At 47.7% G+C, this 18,520-nt stretch overlaps 1 protein-coding gene across 1 annotated transcript in view; it reads right to left on the bottom strand.

The window, feature by feature from the left end:
- The window catches only part of gcn1 (GCN1 activator of EIF2AK4), a 194,863-nt gene extending 190,117 nt beyond the window's left edge, over positions 1 to 4,746 (bottom strand). Inside the window, 1 exon segment of the mRNA XM_034169713.1 lies at positions 4,692 to 4,746. Within this exon segment, the coding sequence (XP_034025604.1) occupies positions 4,692 to 4,709 (18 nt within the window). The 5' untranslated portion in view covers positions 4,710 to 4,746.
- Positions 4,747 to 18,520: the final 13,774 nt, after the last annotated feature.

The raw sequence follows: 18,520 nt of genomic DNA, 5'->3' as shown, positions 1-18,520 counted from the left end.
ATGGCAGTGTTCTATTTATTTGGACCCCGGTTATATCAGATGGTTGTCAAATCATATTTTTGGCTTTGCAAATGGCTTTTTTTTTTTTTTTTTTTTTTTTACAAATTAAGTTTAAAAAGAAAACAACAGCAAAAAACATTACAAGGCAGCTCTGCGGTGTTTGCACATGCACAGTGCGAGCGGTTGGATGCTTGTAGCTCTTCAGGAGCAGGATACACTCACGACGGCAGACCAGAATAATATCAAACAGGTTTGATTTTAATTCGACCATACGATCAACGATCAAGAGGTGGTTGTCAGATGTTAAATGGAGCTTGTAACTCCATGTACACTACATGATGCAGGACTCGCGATTAACCTGAAACTCAGTCCAAAAATTTCTCACACGAATGAAAAATCATCTGAAAAAGGGCCACAACTCGCACAGTGTAAAGCCAACATTTATGTCATCCAAACCATCAACATGTTTATTAGACACCATTCCTACCAGGCTGCTCAAGGAAGCCCTACCATTATTTAATGCTTCGATCTTAAATATGATCAATCTATCTTTGTTAGTTGGCTATGTACCACAGGCTTTTAAGGTGGCAGTAATTAAACCATTACTTAAAAAGCCATCACTTGACCCAGCTATCTTAGCTAATTATAGGCCAATCTCCAACCTTCCTTTTCTCTCAAAAATTCTTGAAAGGGCAGTTGTAAAACAGCTAACTGATCATCTGCAGAGGAATGGTCTATTTAAAGAGTTTCAGTCAGGTTTTAGAATTCATCATAGTACAGAAACAGCATTAGTGAAGGTTACAAATGATCTTCTTATGGCCTCGGACAGTGGACTCATCTCTGTGCTTGTTCTGTTAGACCTCAGTGCTGCTTTTGATACTGTTGACCATAAAATTTTGTTACAGAGATTAGAGCATGCCATAGGTATTAAAGGCACTGCGCTGCGGTGGTTTGAATCATATTTGTCTAATAGATTACAATTTGTTCATGTAAATGGGGAATCTTCTTCACAGACTAAAGTTAATTATGGAGTTCCACAAGGTTCTGTGCTAGGACCAATTTTATTCACTTTATACATGCTTCCCTTAGGCAGTATTATTAGACGGTATTGCTTAAATTTTCATTGTTACGCAGATGATACCCAGCTTTATCTATCCATGAAGCCAGAGGACACACACCAATTAGCTAAACTGCAGGATTGTCTTACAGACATAAAGACATGGATGACCTCTAATTTCCTGCTTTTAAACTCAGATAAAACTGAAGTTATTGTACTTGGCCGCACAAATCTTAGAAACATGGTGTCTAACCAGATCCTTACTCTGGATGGCATTACCCTGACCTCTAGTAATACTGTGAGAAATCTTGGGAGTCATTTTTGATCAGGATATGTCATTCAAAGCACATATTAAACAAATATGTAGGACTGCTTTTTTGCATTTACGCAATATCTCTAAAATCAGAAAGGTCTTGTCTCAGAGTGATGCTGAAAAACTAATTCATGCATTTATTTCCTCTAGGCTGGACTATTGTAATTCATTATTATCAGGTTGTCCTAAAAGTTCCCTAAAAAGCCTTCAGTTAATTCAAAATGCTGCAGCTAGAGTACTGACGGGGACTAGAAGGAGAGAGCATATCTCACCCATATTGGCCTCTCTTCATTGGCTTCCTGTTAATTCTAGAATAGAATTTAAAATTCTTCTTCTTACTTATAAGGTTTTGAATAATCAGGTCCCATCTTATCTTAGGGACCTCGTAGTACCATATCACCCCAATAGAGCGCTTCGCTCTCAGACTGCAGGCTTACTTGTAGTTCCTAGGGTTTGTAAGAGTAGAATGGGAGGCAGAGCCTTCAGCTTTCAGGCTCCTCTCCTGTGGAACCAGCTCCCAATTCAGATCAGGGAGACAGACACCCTCTCTACTTTTAAGATTAGGCTTAAAACTTTCCTTTTTGCTAAAGCTTATAGTTAGGGCTGGATCAGGTGACCCTGAACCATCCCTTAGTTATGCTGCTATAGACGTAGACTGCTGGGGGGTTCCCATGATGCACTGTTTCTTTCTCTTTTTGCTCTGTATGCACCACTCTGCATTTAATCATTAGTGATCGATCTCTGCTCCCCTCCACAGCATGTCTTTTTCCTGATTCTCTCCCTCAGCCCCAACCAGTCCCAGCAGAAGACTGCCCCTCCCTGAGCCTGGTTCTGCTGGAGGTTTCTTCCTGTTAAAAGGGAGTTTTTCCTTCCCACTGTAGCCAAGTGCTTGCTCACAGGGGGTCGTTTTGACCGTTGGGGTTTTACATAATTATTGTATGGCCTTGCCTTACAATATAAAGCGCCTTGGGGCAACTGTTTGTTGTGATTTGGCGCTATATAAAAAAATTGATTGATTGATTGATTGATTGATGTGTCAACACAACATTCAGTGCACGTTTTACAACATCATAAAACGTGCGCACAGCGCACATTCTCTCCACATGCAAAACATTTTGCGATAACACTTCCAGGGCTCCATAAAAATGCCTGTTTTTACAAATAAAAAATGGAATATTTTACAAAAGCACATTTATCTGTAAACACCAACACACGACACACGTCACATTAATGTGTTGGTTTACATAATGAATGACTGAACCAATCAGTGTTTAGCAGAGGCACTTTTACCCAGAATCCTTTGCAATCTGTCTGTGTTTGTTACAAAACCTCAGAATTAGTGCATTATTCAACATTAAAAATATATATATTTTAACTTTGTACAAATGACAGAATTGACATTAATGGAGTTACTCTATCAGTATTCACATAAAACCATAAGTCAGGATGCCTTTATTTTTCAAGACCTCCGCGTGACCATTGTGATTGGTAGAGAGCTGGCTTTGTGGCTGCTCTCAGGGCGCCTCAGCGCCGTGTAGCTTCCAGAAGGGGGCAGCATGTTCAAACAAAGAAGGGCTGACTCATTGTTTGGGTCTTTTGTCGCTTTTTATGTTCCCAAAAGCAATCATGGTGTTTAAACTCACATTCAGCTTGTTAGCAGTTGCAAATGTACCAGAGACAATACTGGAATTTATCGGTTATCTGTAACTTCCGATACATTTTTGGGTGGTTCATCGGTTTATCTTTATCAAAGATAACGTTTCAGTTATCTGATTATCTGTAATCGAAGTTAATTTTTTGGTTATCTGTGCCCACCACTGCCTGTCCCATTGTAATATATTTTCATTAAAAACCACTCATGTACCAGTGTCGAAGACCGAACGGTCACCCCCTAAAAATTGGTCCACGCTGCCTTCACTGCACGCGCAGAATTTGGGGCCACAGCTGCTCGTCAGGGTTTGACTCTCTACACCCAAATCAATCAAAGGGAATAATGTAATTATTAACCATCAGATGACAGCGTAAAACCTCTTAAATCAATTTAAAGTCGGTTTTAAGCAGAAACCAGGTGACAAGCTACTGACGCTTTGAAATAATGGAGGCGCAGGGAACACAACAGCTAGCAGCTCGTCTGGCTGCTGCGCGCTGATCACATGCTTAGTCTTTTATGATGAATTAATGCTGAATTTATGTGGAAATGACTGTTGTACAAAAGCTTCAGATATCTGTCACTGAGAGAGATGATGACCGGAGTGCAGTTTTAAGCGGAAATGAGGTGATAATTGGTGAACCACAGCTGATGCACAGAAATGACAGATGTGCAGTGAAGGCAGGGTGGACCGATTTTTAGGTGGGACCGCTTGGTCAGCGACAACGGACAGAGCAGTCTGAACGTGCCGAGTAACACGTACAAAATGAAGTTCAGCACTGACAATCGCCAATTTGAGGAAAGTGGGTACCGTATTTCCTTCATTAAAAGACCGACCATTTATTTTTTCCAACCATGCTCAAAAACGGGACCCGCAGTCTGACCTATACCTGCTAAATAAATCTGACAATGCAAGAGGCTGTGATTTGTCACATTTACATTTGTCACTCCTTCCTCTCCCATATTTAAAAAGTCCACTGATTACACTTGGATCAAATACGTTTGGCAGTACTATCTAGGTTTCCAACATATTCAGAGACCACTGAATTGCTTCCTGAACTTGAAAGCATCATACTTTTCGTAGTATCAATTAACATGTTCTTGCCAGCCACGTCAATGCACCTGTTTGTGATGTCAATGTTAGTAAACGAGAAGTATTCCTTTATGCCTCCAAGCTAGTTCACATCCTTGAATCATTGACAAAAATTTGCAGGTACACACGCGGTGAGGTTTTATGTAACCCCTGCAAACCCTTTCCCAAGATGGCGGACGAAAATACCGCAAAAAGGAACTCTATGTCCACTCAAGCCTTTTTTCATCTTTACTTGTAAGTGGATCGAACAATTCGAGCATGTTCCAGACTTCTACCAACTGTGCAAAACACCAGACGACCATTAACTAATCTGATGAATCAAAAAAACGACCGGTTTAAGATTCAACACCGCTTATCATAAATTCTACAAGATCTCGAGAAGCTAAAGCCTGTTACCTGTTAGCTTACAGTCAGGCTAACATTAGCTTCTAGGAGTAACTAAGGAACTACTGCCTTAGGGGACCAAAACCCACCGACACGTTTACACAGCAGCTCACAAGATGTGGAAAAATATATTTTTGAGGTGTTTCCTTCATACAGAAGACACGTAACAACTGCTACAAAACACAGCCACACAAACCTGCGTGTCAGCTGCCATCTTGCCGCTCTGATACAGGAAGAATTTGTAGATTGGACTTCTGGTTCATTAGACGCTTCTTCTTCTTCTTCTTCTTCTTCTTCTTCGTGTTTAATGGCGGTTGGCAACCAGCTTCTATGGAGCATTACCGCCACCAACAGGACTGCAGTGTAGGTCCGGAGTCTTCTTCTTCTTCTTCTTCTTCTTCTTCTTCTTCAGAAATTCCGGCAGGCTGTACGCCGTCCGGCATAATGCTGCCCTCCACAGATCATGTAGAACAACACAGCCTTCTCTATAATAAACGACTTTTCCCCAGACCCAAAGACTGTTCGTAGGAAAAACAGACAGGCCCAGAACAGACAGATCCACAAACAACTGATGAACAACAACTGTCTACTGCAATAGTACAATAGCGCAGGAAAAAAAGCACATGGACCACAGTCTCCGATTCCCCACTCACACAAGCCATTCGCATGTTTTCCCATTAGTTTTAAACTACTACTAAACCGCAATGTCCCAATCTCAGCCTAGTTAAGATTACTTTGTCTTTCCACTCAAGACCTTTCATTGCAGATGCTAAAGTACTCTTCCTTACCCATTTGTACATTCAGATCTACAGTGAGGAAAATAAGTATTTGAACACCCTGCGATTTTGCAAGTTCTCCCACTTAGAAATCATGGAGGGGTCTGAAATTTTCATCTTAGGTGCATGTCCACTGTGAGAGACATAATCTAAAAAAAAAAAAAAAAATCCGGAAATCACAATGTATGTGTTGTGAAAGTGTAGGAACACGGACCCACAACAGGGGGCGCAAATGAACGGACAATGGAGAAGGTAAATAACAAGTTTTACTGTTGTGAAACGAGCACAACCAATACAACAATCAACAATTTGGGGTTAAGCCGAATTCTGCTGGTGTCGTGTGGGCAGGCTCGAAGGTAGGAGACGTCCGTCCAAGTCGAACCGGAACCACCCAGATCTCCTCTGCCACCGAACCCTGGAAGTACTGGAACCGCCAAGTCCCGAATTCCCAGGTGGCCACTGCCTCCGCTCGTCGGATCCGGTACTGCTGGCAAGAGAGAGCAACAAACACACAGGTGTGGATGCGGCTGCACCCAGTAACACAGAGAGGGGAGAAGCCGCCTCCACCTCTCGTCACAATAAAGCAGGAAGGTGAGTACTTATCCAAGCAATCGGCTTTCGGTAGTCAGCTGTCCTGAAAGGTTTAACAAGTATTATCAGATAACACAGAATATGCTGCAGAGAAGGTTACCTCTATCTCAAGGCGATATCTCGGCACTGAGGTGGAGACACCGTCCTGCTGATATACCTCCGTGCTGAGTGGAACAGCTGTGTCCAGTGATGGGTGACAGCTGTCACCCTGGCTGCTCTCGTGAGGCGGCAGCGCCCTCTGGTGCCTGGAGCCCGCACTCCAGGCAGGGTGCCCTCTGGTGGTGGTGGGCCAGCAGTACCTCCTCTTCAGCGGCCCACACAACAGGACCCCCCCCTCAACGGGCGACCTCCTGGCGCACGACCGGGCTTGTCCGGATGGCGACGGTAGAAGTCGGCCAGGAGGGCCGGGTCCAGGATGAAGCCCCTCTTCACCCAGGAGCGTTCTTCGGGACCGTACCCCTCCCAGTCCACCAGGTACTGAAAACCCCGGCCCATTCGACGGACGTCGAGGAGCAGGCGCACAGTCCAAGCCGGTTCCCCGTCGATGATCCGGGCAGGAGGTGGTGCCGGACCCGGGGTGCAGAGGGGTGAGGTGTGATGGGGTTTTATCCGGGAAACATGAAATACTGGATGGATCCGCAGTGAGGCCGGGAGCTGAAGCCTCACTGCGGCGGGATTGATGACTTTAAGGATCTTGAAGGGTCCGATGTATCGTTCCTGGAGTTTTGGGGAGTCCACTTGCAGAGGAATGTCCTTGGTGGACAACCACACTTCCTGCCCAGGACGATACGTGGGGGCCGGGGCCCGCCGCCGGTCTGCATGTGTCTTCGCCCTCGTCCGGGCCTTCAACAAAGCAGAACGGGCGGCACGCCACACCCGACAGCACTTCCGTAGGTGGGCCTGGACCGAGGGCACACCGACCTCTCCCTCAACCACCAGAAACAAGGGGGGCTGATACCCCAAGCACACCTCAAAAGGGGAGAAGCCGGTGGCTGACGACACTTGACTGTTGTGGGCGTACTCGATCTCTGATTCCTGGTCCCGGGACGGTAGGTAATCCGGAAGTCAAAACGGCCAAAGAACAGTGACCAGCGGGCTTGCCTGGGGTTCAGCCGCTTGGCGGTCCTGATGTACTCCAGGTTCCGATGGTCAGTGAAAACCGTGAATGGCACGGATGTTCCCTCCAACAGATGTCTCCACTCTTCGAGGGCCTCTTTCACCGCAAGGAGTTCTCGATTGCCGACGTCATAGTTCCGTTCGGCCGGGGTCAACCTGCGGGAAAAATAGGCACATGGGTGAAGGACCTTATCGGTCTTCCCGCTCTGGGAGAGCACCGCTCCTATCCCTGAGTCCGAGGCGTCCACTTCAACCACTAACTGGCGGCTAGGATCGGGCTGCACCAGAACGGGTGCAGACGAGAAGCGCCGTTTCAACTCCTTGAACGCGGCATCACACCGATCCGACCAGGTGAAGGGGACTTTTGGTGAGGTCAGGGCTGTCAGGGGGCTAACTACCTGACTGTAGCCCTTAATGAACCTCCTGTAGAAATTAGCAAAGCCGAGGAACTGTTGCAGCTTCCTACGGCTTGTGGGTTGGGACCAGTCTCTCACCGCCGCCACCTTGGCCGGATCAGGAGCGACGGAGTTGGAGGAGATTATGAACCCCAAGAAGGACAAAGACGTGCGGTGGAACTCACACTTCTCGCCCTTCACAAACAGGCGGTTCTCCAACAACCGCTGTAGGACCTGACGGACATGCCGGACATGAGTCTCAGGATCCGGGGAAAAGATGAGTATATCGTCCAGATACACGAAGACGAACCGGTGCAGGAAGTCCCGCAAGACATCGTTTACCAAAGCTTGGAAAGTCGCGGGAGCAGTAGTGAGACCGAACGGCATGACCAGGTACTCAAAATGACCTAACGGGGTGTTAAATGCCGTCTTCCACTCGTCTCCCTTCCGGATCCGAACCAGATGGTACGCATTCCTAAGATCAAGCTTGGTGAAGATCCTGGCTCCATGCAAGGGGGTGAACACTGAATCCAATAAGGGCAACGGGTATCGGTTGCGAACCGTGATTTCGTTCAACCCCCTGTAATCAATGCATGGACGAAGCCCGCCATCTTTTTTACCCACAAAAAAGAAACCAGCACCCATCGGAGAGGTGGAATTCCGGATCAACCCGGCAGCTAATGAGTCCCGGATGTAGGTCTCCATTGATTCGCGCTCTGGCCGTGAGAGGTTGTACAGCCTACTGGACGGGAACTCACTGCCTGGCACCAAATCAATGGCACAATCATACGGGCGGTGAGGAGGAAGCGTGAGAGCCAGATCCTTGCTGAACACGTCCGCAAGACCGTGGTACTCCGCCGGCACCGTCCTCAGATTGGGCGGGACTCTGACCTCCTCCTTAGCTTGGGAGCCGGGAGGAACCGAGGAACCTAGACACTCCCGATGGCAGGTCTCGCTCCACTGCACCACTACCCTGGACGGCCAATCGATCCGGGGATTGTGCTTCAACATCCAGGGAAAACCCAGAACCACACGGGAGGTGGCCTGAGTCACAAAGAACTCGATCACCTCCCGGTGGTTACCTGACACCACCAGAGTTACTGGTGGTGTCTTATGCGTGATCGGCGGGAGTAGGGAGCCATCTAGTGCCCGAACCTGTACAGGCGAGGTAAGAGCCACCAGAGGGAGCCCTATCTCCCTGGCCCATCTACTGTCTAGCAGATTCCCCTCAGAGCCCGTGTCCACCAGTGCTGGGGCCTTCAGGGTTGAATCCTCATACAGGATCGTGACTGGGAGTCGTGTGGCAATGTGGGTGTGTCCCACGTGAATGTTTCGGCCCACCCCAGGCCCAGTCTCTAGGGGCGGGGCGTTGGAGTTTAACCGCTCGGGGCAGTCGTTTGCAAGATGCTCAATCGAGCCACAAACAAAACAAGCTCCGTGGACCCGCCTCCTTTGTGCTCCAGGTGCCCTAAATGTTGCCCTGCTCGTGTCCATAGCTTCGTCAGAAGGGGGAGCCGTAGCCGCACGGAGCACAGGAACAGGGGAGCGTGGGGAGGGCGGAGCTCGGTCGGAACCGGAAGGGAGAGGGACGACGCGTGCCTGGCCACGCCCTTCGCCTCGTTCCCGACGGCGTTCTTCTAACCGGTTGTCGAGTCGTATGACTAGATCGATGAGCCCATCTAAATCCCGCGGTTCGTCCTTCGCCACCAGGTGCTCTTTTAGGACCAGTGACAGTCCGTTTACAAAGGCGGCGCGGACCTCGCAGCCGCGATGCGGAAGGCGACTGCATAGGCAGCTGCGCTCCGACGCCCCTGTCTCATTGACAGTAGCACGGTTGAAGCGGTCTCTCCTCTATTGGGGTGATCGAACACCGTTCTGAGCTCCCGCACAAACCCATCGTATGTATGAAGGAGCCGTGAGTTCTGCTCCCAGAGCGCTGTAGCCCAAGCGCGTGCCTCCCCGCGAAGCAGGTTGATTACATAAGCTACTTTGCTAGCGTCAGTCGCGTACATCACGGGACGCTGTGCGAAGACGAGCGAACACTGCATAAGGAAATCCGCGCACGTCTCCACACAGCCTCCGTACGGTTCTGGAGGGCTTATGTATGCTTCTGGGGACGGAGGGAGGGGCCGTTGAACGACCAGTGGAACGTCACTATTACGCGCAGGGTCCTCGGGAGGGAGAGCCGCAGCGGAGCCCGGAGGGCGCGCTTCCACTTGTGCGGCGAGAGCCTCCACCCTGCGGTTTAGGAGAACGTTCTGCTCGGTCATTAAATCCATCCGAGTGGTGAAAGCGGTGAGGATCCGCTGCAACTCACCGATTACCCCTCCCGAAGACGCCGACGCGCCTTGTTCTTCCATTGGCCGTTCAACAGCCGGTTGACGCCCCTCGGGATCCATGACGCTGGCCGAGATATCCTGTTGTGAAAGTGTAGGAAAACGGACCCACAACAGGGGGCGCAAATGAACGGACAATGGAGAAGGTAAATAACAAGTTTTACTGTTGTGAAACGAGCACAACCAATACAACAATCAACAATTTGGGGTTAAGCCGAATTCTGCTGGTGTCGTGTGGGCAGGCTCGAAGGTAGGAGACGTCCGTCCAAGTCGAACCGGAACCACCTAGATCTCCTCTGCCACCGAACCCTGGAAGTACTGGAACCGCCAAGTCCCGAATTCCCAGGTGGCCACTGCCTCCGCTCGTCGGATCCGGTACTGCTGGCAAGAGAGAGCAACAAACACACAGGTGTGGATGCGGCTGCACCCAGTAACACGGAGAGGGGAGAAGCCGCCTCCACCTCTCGTCACAATAAAGCAGGAAGGTGAGTACTTATCCAAGCAATCGGCTTTCGGTAGTCAGCTGTCCTGAAAGGTTTAACAAGTATTATCAGATAACACAGAATATGCTGCAGAGAAGGTTACCTCTATCTCAAGGCGATATCTCGGCACTGAGGCTGCTCTCGTGAGGCGGCAGCGCCCTCTGGTGCCTGGAGCCCGCACTCCAGGCAGGGCGCCCTCTGGTGGTGGTGGGCCAGCAGTACCTCCTCTTCAGCGGCCCACACAACAGTATGATTGTTTAATAATTTATTTGTATGTTACGGCTGCAAATAAGTATTTGAACACCTGTGAACATCAATGTTAATATTTGGTACAGTAGCCTTTGTTTGCAATTACAGAGGTCAAATGTTTCCTGTAGTTTTCACCAGGTTTGCACACACTGCAGCAGGGATTTTGGTCCACTCCTCCACACAGATCTTCTCTAGATCAGCCAGGTTACTGGGCTGTCGCTGAGAAACACGGAGTTTGAGCTCCCTCCAAAGATTTTCTATTGGGTTTAGGTCTGGAGACTGGCTAGGCCACTCCAGAACCTTGATATGCTTCTTACGGAGCCCCTCCTTGGTTATCTTGGCTGTGTGCTTTGGGTCATTGTCATGTTGGAAGACCCATCCACGACCCATCTTCAATGCTCTAACTGAGGGAAGGAGGTTGTTCCTCAAAATCTCACAATACATGACCCCAGTCATCCTCTCCTTAATACAGTGCAGTCGTCCTGTCCCATGTGCAGAAAACACCCCCAAAGCATGATGCTTCCACCCCCATGCTTCACAGTAGGGACGGTGTTTTTGGGATGGTACTCAGCATTCTTCTTCCTCCAAACACCGTGAGTGGAATTAAGACCAAAAAGTTCTATTTTGGTCTCATCTGACCACATAACGTTCTCCCATGACTCCTCTGGATCATCCAAGTGGTCATGGGCAAACTTAAGATGGGCCTGGATGTGTGCTGATTTAAGCAGGGGAACCTTCCGTGCCACGCATGATTTTAACCCATGACGTCTTAGTGTATTACCCACAGTAACCTTGGAAACAGTGGTGCCAGCTCTCTTCAGGTCATTGACCAGCTCCTCCCGTGCAGTTCTGGGCTGATTCCTCACCTTTCTTAGGATCACTGATAGGCCACGAGGTGGGATCTTGCATGGAGCCCCAGTCCGAGGGAGACTGACAGTCATGTTTCGCTTCTTCCATTTTCTAATAATTGCTCCAACAGTTGATCTTTTTTTCACCAAGCTGCTTGGCAATTGCCCCATAGCCCTTTCCAGCCTTGTGGAGTTTTACAATTTTGTCTCTGGTGTCTTTGGACAGCTCTTTGGTCTTAGCCATGTTAGTAGTTAGAGTCTTACTGATTGTGTGGGGTGGACAGGTGTCTTTATGCAGCTAACGACCTCAAATAGATACTTCTAATTTGGAATAATAAGTGGAGTGGAGGTGGACTTTTTAGAGGCGGACTAACAGGTCTTTGAGGGCCAGAATTTTTGCTGATTGGCAGGTGTTGAAATACTTATTTGCAGCAGTAACATGCAAATAAATTATTGAAAAATCATACATTGTGATTCTCCGAGAAACAGGATCTCTTGAGCCATCAGTGAATATTTTAACAGATCCACTAAATTCATTCAAAAGCATCTTCACATCTTTACAATGACTACTTCTCCCTTCATCAAGGACAGACAGCAGAACCTCAGGCTCAGGAAGAAACCAAGGTGGGACAGGGGACCAAAAAGACCCAGCCACTTTCCCATGCTCCAACCCAAAATCCCCTGCCAACTGCTTGATATGATGTAAAAAGGTTGTCTCCTGTCCATTACCTGAAAACTCCCAAGAACTATCTAAAAGGCACTTTGAGGCAGAGCTACAGCTAGTGCCGCATAGCTTAGCCCAGTAATGGAGCCCCAGCTTTTTCCTCCTGATTTCCAAAGATGTTTCCCTCATTTCGTTAAGTAAAGCTGGAATGGGAGTCGTTTTGAAGGCACCCACACAGATTCTCAAAGCCTTAGCCTGAACCCGGTACAACTTACAGAGGACAGATTTGGCAGTTGGACCAAAAATCACACAGCCATAATCTAAGATGGATCTTCTCATGGAGTGATAGATCATTGTCAAGGTGTCTCTGTCAGCGCCCCAGTCACTCCCAGCCAGACTACGAACAATATTAATCACTTTTTCACACTTTTTCACAAACTTTTCCTATATGACCTTTCCATGTAAGCTTTTCATGCACCCACAGACCAAGGAACTTAAATACGTTGACTCCTTCTACAGGGCAATTGTACAACAGAATATTTAATGGCGGTATTTTCCTTTTATTCCCAAAGATCACAAATTGACTTTTGGTGGAGGGAATTCTAAAAACCGAATCATTTGCCCACTGGACAACCTGATCCAGAGCCTTTTGCATTTGACAAAAAAGAACCTGCATGTTTCTTCCTCTCTTCCAGAGAGCTCCATCATCTGCAAATAGAGACTTCCCAAAGTGAGGAGGCACTTTCAAAAATATATCACTGATCATTTTAGGGTGGACCATCATGAAGTTTAATTAGTCGTCCTTCCTTCCACAGTGAATTGTAGGCCTTTTCAATGTCCAAAAACACAGCAACCATATCTTCCTTATTAATAACGGCTTTCTTGACATCTTGATCCAACACTGCAATGGAGTCCATAGTATTCCTACCAACTCTAAACCCATTTTTACGAGGTCTGTGATAAAACTAACGTACCTTTTTATTTTTTTCAAAAACTATATGGATTTGAATCACGTGCGATTACATCAGACAACCTTGAACCCTCGTGCGCATGCGTGAGTTTTTTCACCCTTGTCGGTTACGTCATTCGCCTGTGGGCTGGCTTTGAGTGAGGAGTGGTCCACCCCTCCTGTCGGAATTCCTTTGTCTGACTTCTTCCTGAGAGACTGACGCTTTGCTTGATCAAAATTTTTTCAGAACCTGTGAGGCAGATCGAAGTGGACACCATTTCAGAAATTCAGCTGGTTTTCTGTGAAAATTTTAACGGCTGATGAGAGATTATGGACTGTTGCTGTCGCTTTAAGGACTTCCCACGGAGCGGGACGTCGCAACGCGCCCTGAGCCGCTGCTGTCTGCCTGTTTCGAGGAGAAAGCTTCCAAATTTAAGCCTCTGTTGACCCAGGATGTCGTGACAGAACAGAGAACTTTCAGAAGAGGTCGGGATCAGCAGTTTATCCGGACATTCCACTGTTAAAGGAGATTTTATTAATGAAAGACGTGCGGACGGGTCCGCGCGTCGGGACGCAGCTGGCGTGGTGTGGCGGCACAGGAAAAACACCTCTGTGTTGATAACCATTTGTAAAAACCAGGCGGCTTTTGATGGCTTTCAGTTGAGTGAGTATCTGAGAAATTGTTTAAAAGCTGGACATGTTCCAACTTGTCCTTAAGGCTTCCATCAGAGGTGTTTTTCCTGTGGCGGCGCACGGCACCGGCTGCCTGCCGACGCGCGGACCCGTCCGCACTTTCTTTCATTACAAAATCTCCTTTAACAGTGGAATGTCCGGATAAACTGCTGATTCCGACCTCTTCTGAAAGTTCTCTGTTCTGGCACGATGTCCTGGGTCAACAGAGGCTTAAATTTGGAAGCTTTCAGCTCGAAACAGGCAGACAGCAGCAGCTCAGGGCACATCGCGACGTCCCGCTCCGTGGGAAGTCCTTAAAGCGACAGCAACAGTCCATAATCTCTCATCAGCCGTTAAAATTTTCACAGAAAACCAGCTGAATTTCTCGAATGGTGTCCATTTCAATCTGGCTCACAGTTTTTGAAAAAATTTTGATCAAGCAAAGCGTCAGTCTTTCAGGAAGTTCTCAGACAAAGAGATTCCAACGGGAGGGGTGGACAACTCCTCACTCAAAGCCTGCCCACAGGCGAATGATGTAACCGACAGGCGTGAAAAAACTCTCGCATGCCCACAAGGGTTCAAGCTTGTCTGATGTAATCGCACGTGATTCAAATCCATATAGTTTTTGAAAAAAATAAAAAGGTCTGATTATTTTCTAACAGACCTCGTATAGTCCACAAAATAATCAGCAGTTTCAAGAAAATAGACTAACCTTTTAGTCACCATTCTTTCCATTACTGTGCATAAAACAGCTATAGGCTGATAAGATGAAGGGCAAGAGGGGGCTTTTCCTGGTTTCAGGACAGGAATCACAACAGCATGTTTCCACACCTTAGGTAATGAACCTTTCTCCCAAACATAACTGAACAAGGCCAGAACCTCCTCCAAAGCTACGTTATCTAAATGTTTAAGCAACTCATAACTAATTCTATCTTGACCAGGAGTGGAATTTGCTCCTGATTAAATTCCCTGCTTGAGCTCCTTCAAAGAGAAAAATGCATTATAAAAAAACAGTTTCTAAAGACACATTATTTAATTTCCACCCTTCAGCTTTCAAGAGTTCTGTCTTCCTCTTAAGCCCATAATCCCCTAGATACTTGGAGTTGTGAACCTCTTGAAAGACGTTGACACACATATTTGCTTTTTCTAGGTTGTTAACTGCTTTATGTCCATCAGACAGAGCTGGCATTAATGGCCTCACCTTTGTCCCAGACATTTTATGAATTCTGGACCAGACCTCCACTCACATGAGCAACTTCATCTGTTATTGCTCAAGCACATTGTAAACACTGACACGATGGACTTTGATGCGGAAGAGTTCAGAAAGATATGATTGGAATGTTTTGATAACCATTTACAGTTGGCGATGAAAGAGTTGGTGTTAAATAAAATGAAATTGAAGACTTAACAGTATTCCCTGAAAACTCCCTTCTGTCTGATCATTTCTTAATAACATTTACATTTACTCTGATGGACTACCCAGCAGTCAATCAATTTCAATCAATTTTTTTATATAGCGCCAAATCACAACAAACAGTTGCCCCAAGGCGCTTTATATTGTAAGGCAAGGCCATACAATAATTATGTAAAACCCCAACGGTCAAAACGACCCCCTGTGAGCAAGCACTTGGCTACAGTGGGAAGGAAAAACTCCCTTTTAACAGGAAGAAACCTCCAGCAGAACCAGGCTCAGGGAGGGGCAGTCTTCTGCTGGGACTGGTTGGGGCTGAGGGAGAGAACCAGGAAAAAGACATGCTGTGGAGGGGAGCAGAAATCGATCACTAATGATTAAATGCAGAGTGGTGCATACAGAGCAAAAAGAGAAAGAAACAGAAAGAAATAGTCGATGGGGTGGAGATGTCGTCCATCTTATGTAAGGTAGGTGATTGGTGACAGCTGTCGTAGTTGATGAATGACAGCTGTCACTCCCGGCTGTTCCTGTGAGGCGGCAGCGCCCTCTCGTGCCCGAAGCCCGCACTTCGGGCAGGGCGCCCTCTGGTGGTGGTGGGCCAGCAGTACCTCCTCTTCAGCGGCCCACACAACAGACATTTTAAATTTTATCTATCTATCTATCTATCTATCTATCTATCTATCTATCTATCTATCTATCTATCTATCTATCTATCTATCTAGCTATCTAGCTATCTAGCTATCTATCTATCTCTATCTATCTATCTATCTATAGATAGATAAATAAGAGCCAATCTATTTTCTGTTGTGTGGGCCGCTGAAGAGGAGGTACTGCTGGCCCACCACCACCAGATGGCGCCCTGCTTGGAGTGCGGGCTTCAAGCACGAGAGGGCGCCGGAGCCACTGGGAGTGACAGCTGTCACTCTTCATCAGCACCAGCTGTCACTCAGCCAACTCATCACCATCTCCATAAAGGCCGGACTGCGACTCCACCTCCTCGCCGAGAAATCAGCTACCTATCAGGTAATTTTCTCTGCTGACTCAAAACGTTGAGTAATAATCTGAACTTCTTTTGCAGCCGTTATCCTGTGGTGTTTGCCTTATCTGTGGGATTGGCATTTGGTGTGATCAGCGACGGCTTCGCTTCACACTCCAATCAGATAAGTGGTTAGACAGGAGCTGCACGAGTGTGTGATTGGAGGTGGAGGTTCTCCCTCCCTTACTGAATACAGACTGTGGGATTACTGAGTGTGCAACCTCACACTCATCTGGACTGTCTCTGTTCTCTGCCAGCAGTACTGGGTCTGACTGCTGAAGACAGCGGCCACCTGGGGCGCAGGGCTTGGCGGCTCCGGTGTTCTTCAGCTCCGTTGGCAGTGGAAGCTGTGATGATTAAATGCAGAGTGGTGCATACAGAGCAAAAAGAGAAAGAAACAGTGCATCATGGGAACCCCCCAGCAGTTTACGTCTATAGCAGCATAACTAAGGGATGGTTCAGGGTCACCTGATCCAGCCCTAACTATAAGCTTTAGCAAAAAGGAAAGTTTTAAGCCTAATCTTAAAAGTAGAGAGGGTGTCTGTCTCCCTGATCTGAATTGGGAGCTGGTTCCACAGGAGAGGAACCTGAAAGCTGAAGGCTCTGCCTCCCATTCTACTCTTACAAACCCTAGGAACTACAAGTAAGCCTGCAGTCTGAGAGCGAAGCACTCTATTGGGGTGATATGGTACTACGAGGTCCCTAAGATAAGATGGGACCTGATTATTCAAAACCTTATAAGTAAGAAGAAGAATTTTAAATTCTATTCTAGAATTAACAGGAAGCCAAAGAAGAGAGGCCAATATGGGTGAGATATGCTCTCTCCTTCTAGTCCCCGTCAGTACTCTAGCTGCAGCATTTTGAATTAACTGAAGGCTTTTTAGGGAACTTTTAGGACAACCTGATAATAATGAATTACAATAGTACCATATCACCCCAATAGAGCGCTTTGCTCTCAGACTGCAGGCTTACTTGTAGTTCCTAGGGTTTGTAAGAGTAGAATGGGAGGCAGAGCCTTCAGCTTTCAGGCTCCTCTCCTGTGGAACCAGCTCCCAATTCGGATCAGGGAGACAGACACCCTCTCTACTTTTAAGATTAGGCTTAAAACTTTCCTTTTTGCTAAAGCTTATAGTTAGGGCTGGATCAGGTGACCCTGAACCATCCCTTAGTTATGCTGCTATAGACTTAGACTGCTGGGGGGTTCCCATAATGCACTGAGTGTTTCTTTCTCTTTTTGCTCTGTATGCACCGCTCTGCATTTAATCATTAGTGATTGATCTCTGCTCCCCTCCACAGCATGTCTTTTTCCTGGTTCTCTCCCTCAGCCCCAACCAGTCCCAGCACAAGACTGCCCCTCCCTGAGCCTGGTTCTGCTGGAGGTTTCTTCCTGTTAAGAGGGAGTTTTTCCTTCCCACTGTCGCCAAGTGCTTGCTCACAGGGGGTCGTTTTGACCTTTGGGGTTTTTACGTAATTATTGTATGGCCTTGCCTTACAATATAAAGCGCCTTGGGGCAACTGTTTGTTGTGATTTGGCGCTATATAAATAAAATTGAATTGAATTGACTGTGATTTCCAGACACAACCATTGTCACTTGCTGTGTCTGATGTGTAATTAGTGGAAGGGTGCCATCTAGTGCCCGTAACGACAATGGTGACGGTAAGGCCACTAGAGGGAGCCCAACCTCCTTTGCCCATCTGCTATCCAGCAGATTCCCCTCCGACCCCGTGTCCACCAGTGCTGGGGCATGAAGGGTTAGATCCCCACTTAGGATCGTAACTGGGATTCATGCGGATTTGTGGGATTTCCCCTCGTGAGTGTTATGGCCCACCCTTAGCCCAGTCTCTAAGGGCGGGCGTTGTAGTTTGACCGTTTGGGGCAATTTCTCTGTATGTGCTCACTGAAGCCGCAGAAAAAACACTCCCCACGGGCCAGCCTCCATTGTCTGTCTTCTGATTTTACTTTAGCCCTGCTCGTGTCCATAGCTTCGTCAGCAGGAGGAGCTGTCGCCTCACGGAGGGCTCTGGCAGTGGAGCGGGGGGACGACGACATCCGTTCAGACCCGGAAGGAAGACGGACGGCTCGTGCCCGGCCACGCCCCTCGCCTCGCTCCCGGCAATGTTCTTCTAGTCGGTTGTCTAGCCGTATAACGAGATCGATAAGCCCATCTAAATCCCGCGGCTCATCCTTCGCCAGCAAATGCTCCTTCAGGACCGGAGACAGTCCGCTTACGAAGGCGGCGCAGAGCGCAACGTTATTCCAGCCGGACCTCGCTGCCGCGATGCGGAAGTCGACTGCATATTCAGCTGTGCTCCGACACCCCTGTCTCATCGGCAGCAGCACGTTCGAAGCGGTCTCGCCTCTATTGGGATGATCAAACACTTGTTTGAACTCCCGCACAAACCCAGTGTATGTAGTAAGGAGCCGTGAGTTCTGCTCCCAAAGCGCCATAGCCCAGGCGCGTGCCTCTCCACGAAGCAGATTCACCACATAAGCCACCTT

This window comes from Thalassophryne amazonica, chromosome 5, assembly GCF_902500255.1.
Source record: "Thalassophryne amazonica chromosome 5, fThaAma1.1, whole genome shotgun sequence".
Taxonomy (NCBI): Eukaryota; Metazoa; Chordata; class Actinopteri; order Batrachoidiformes; family Batrachoididae; genus Thalassophryne; species Thalassophryne amazonica.
This window is presented reverse-complemented; position numbering and strand designations above follow the sequence as displayed.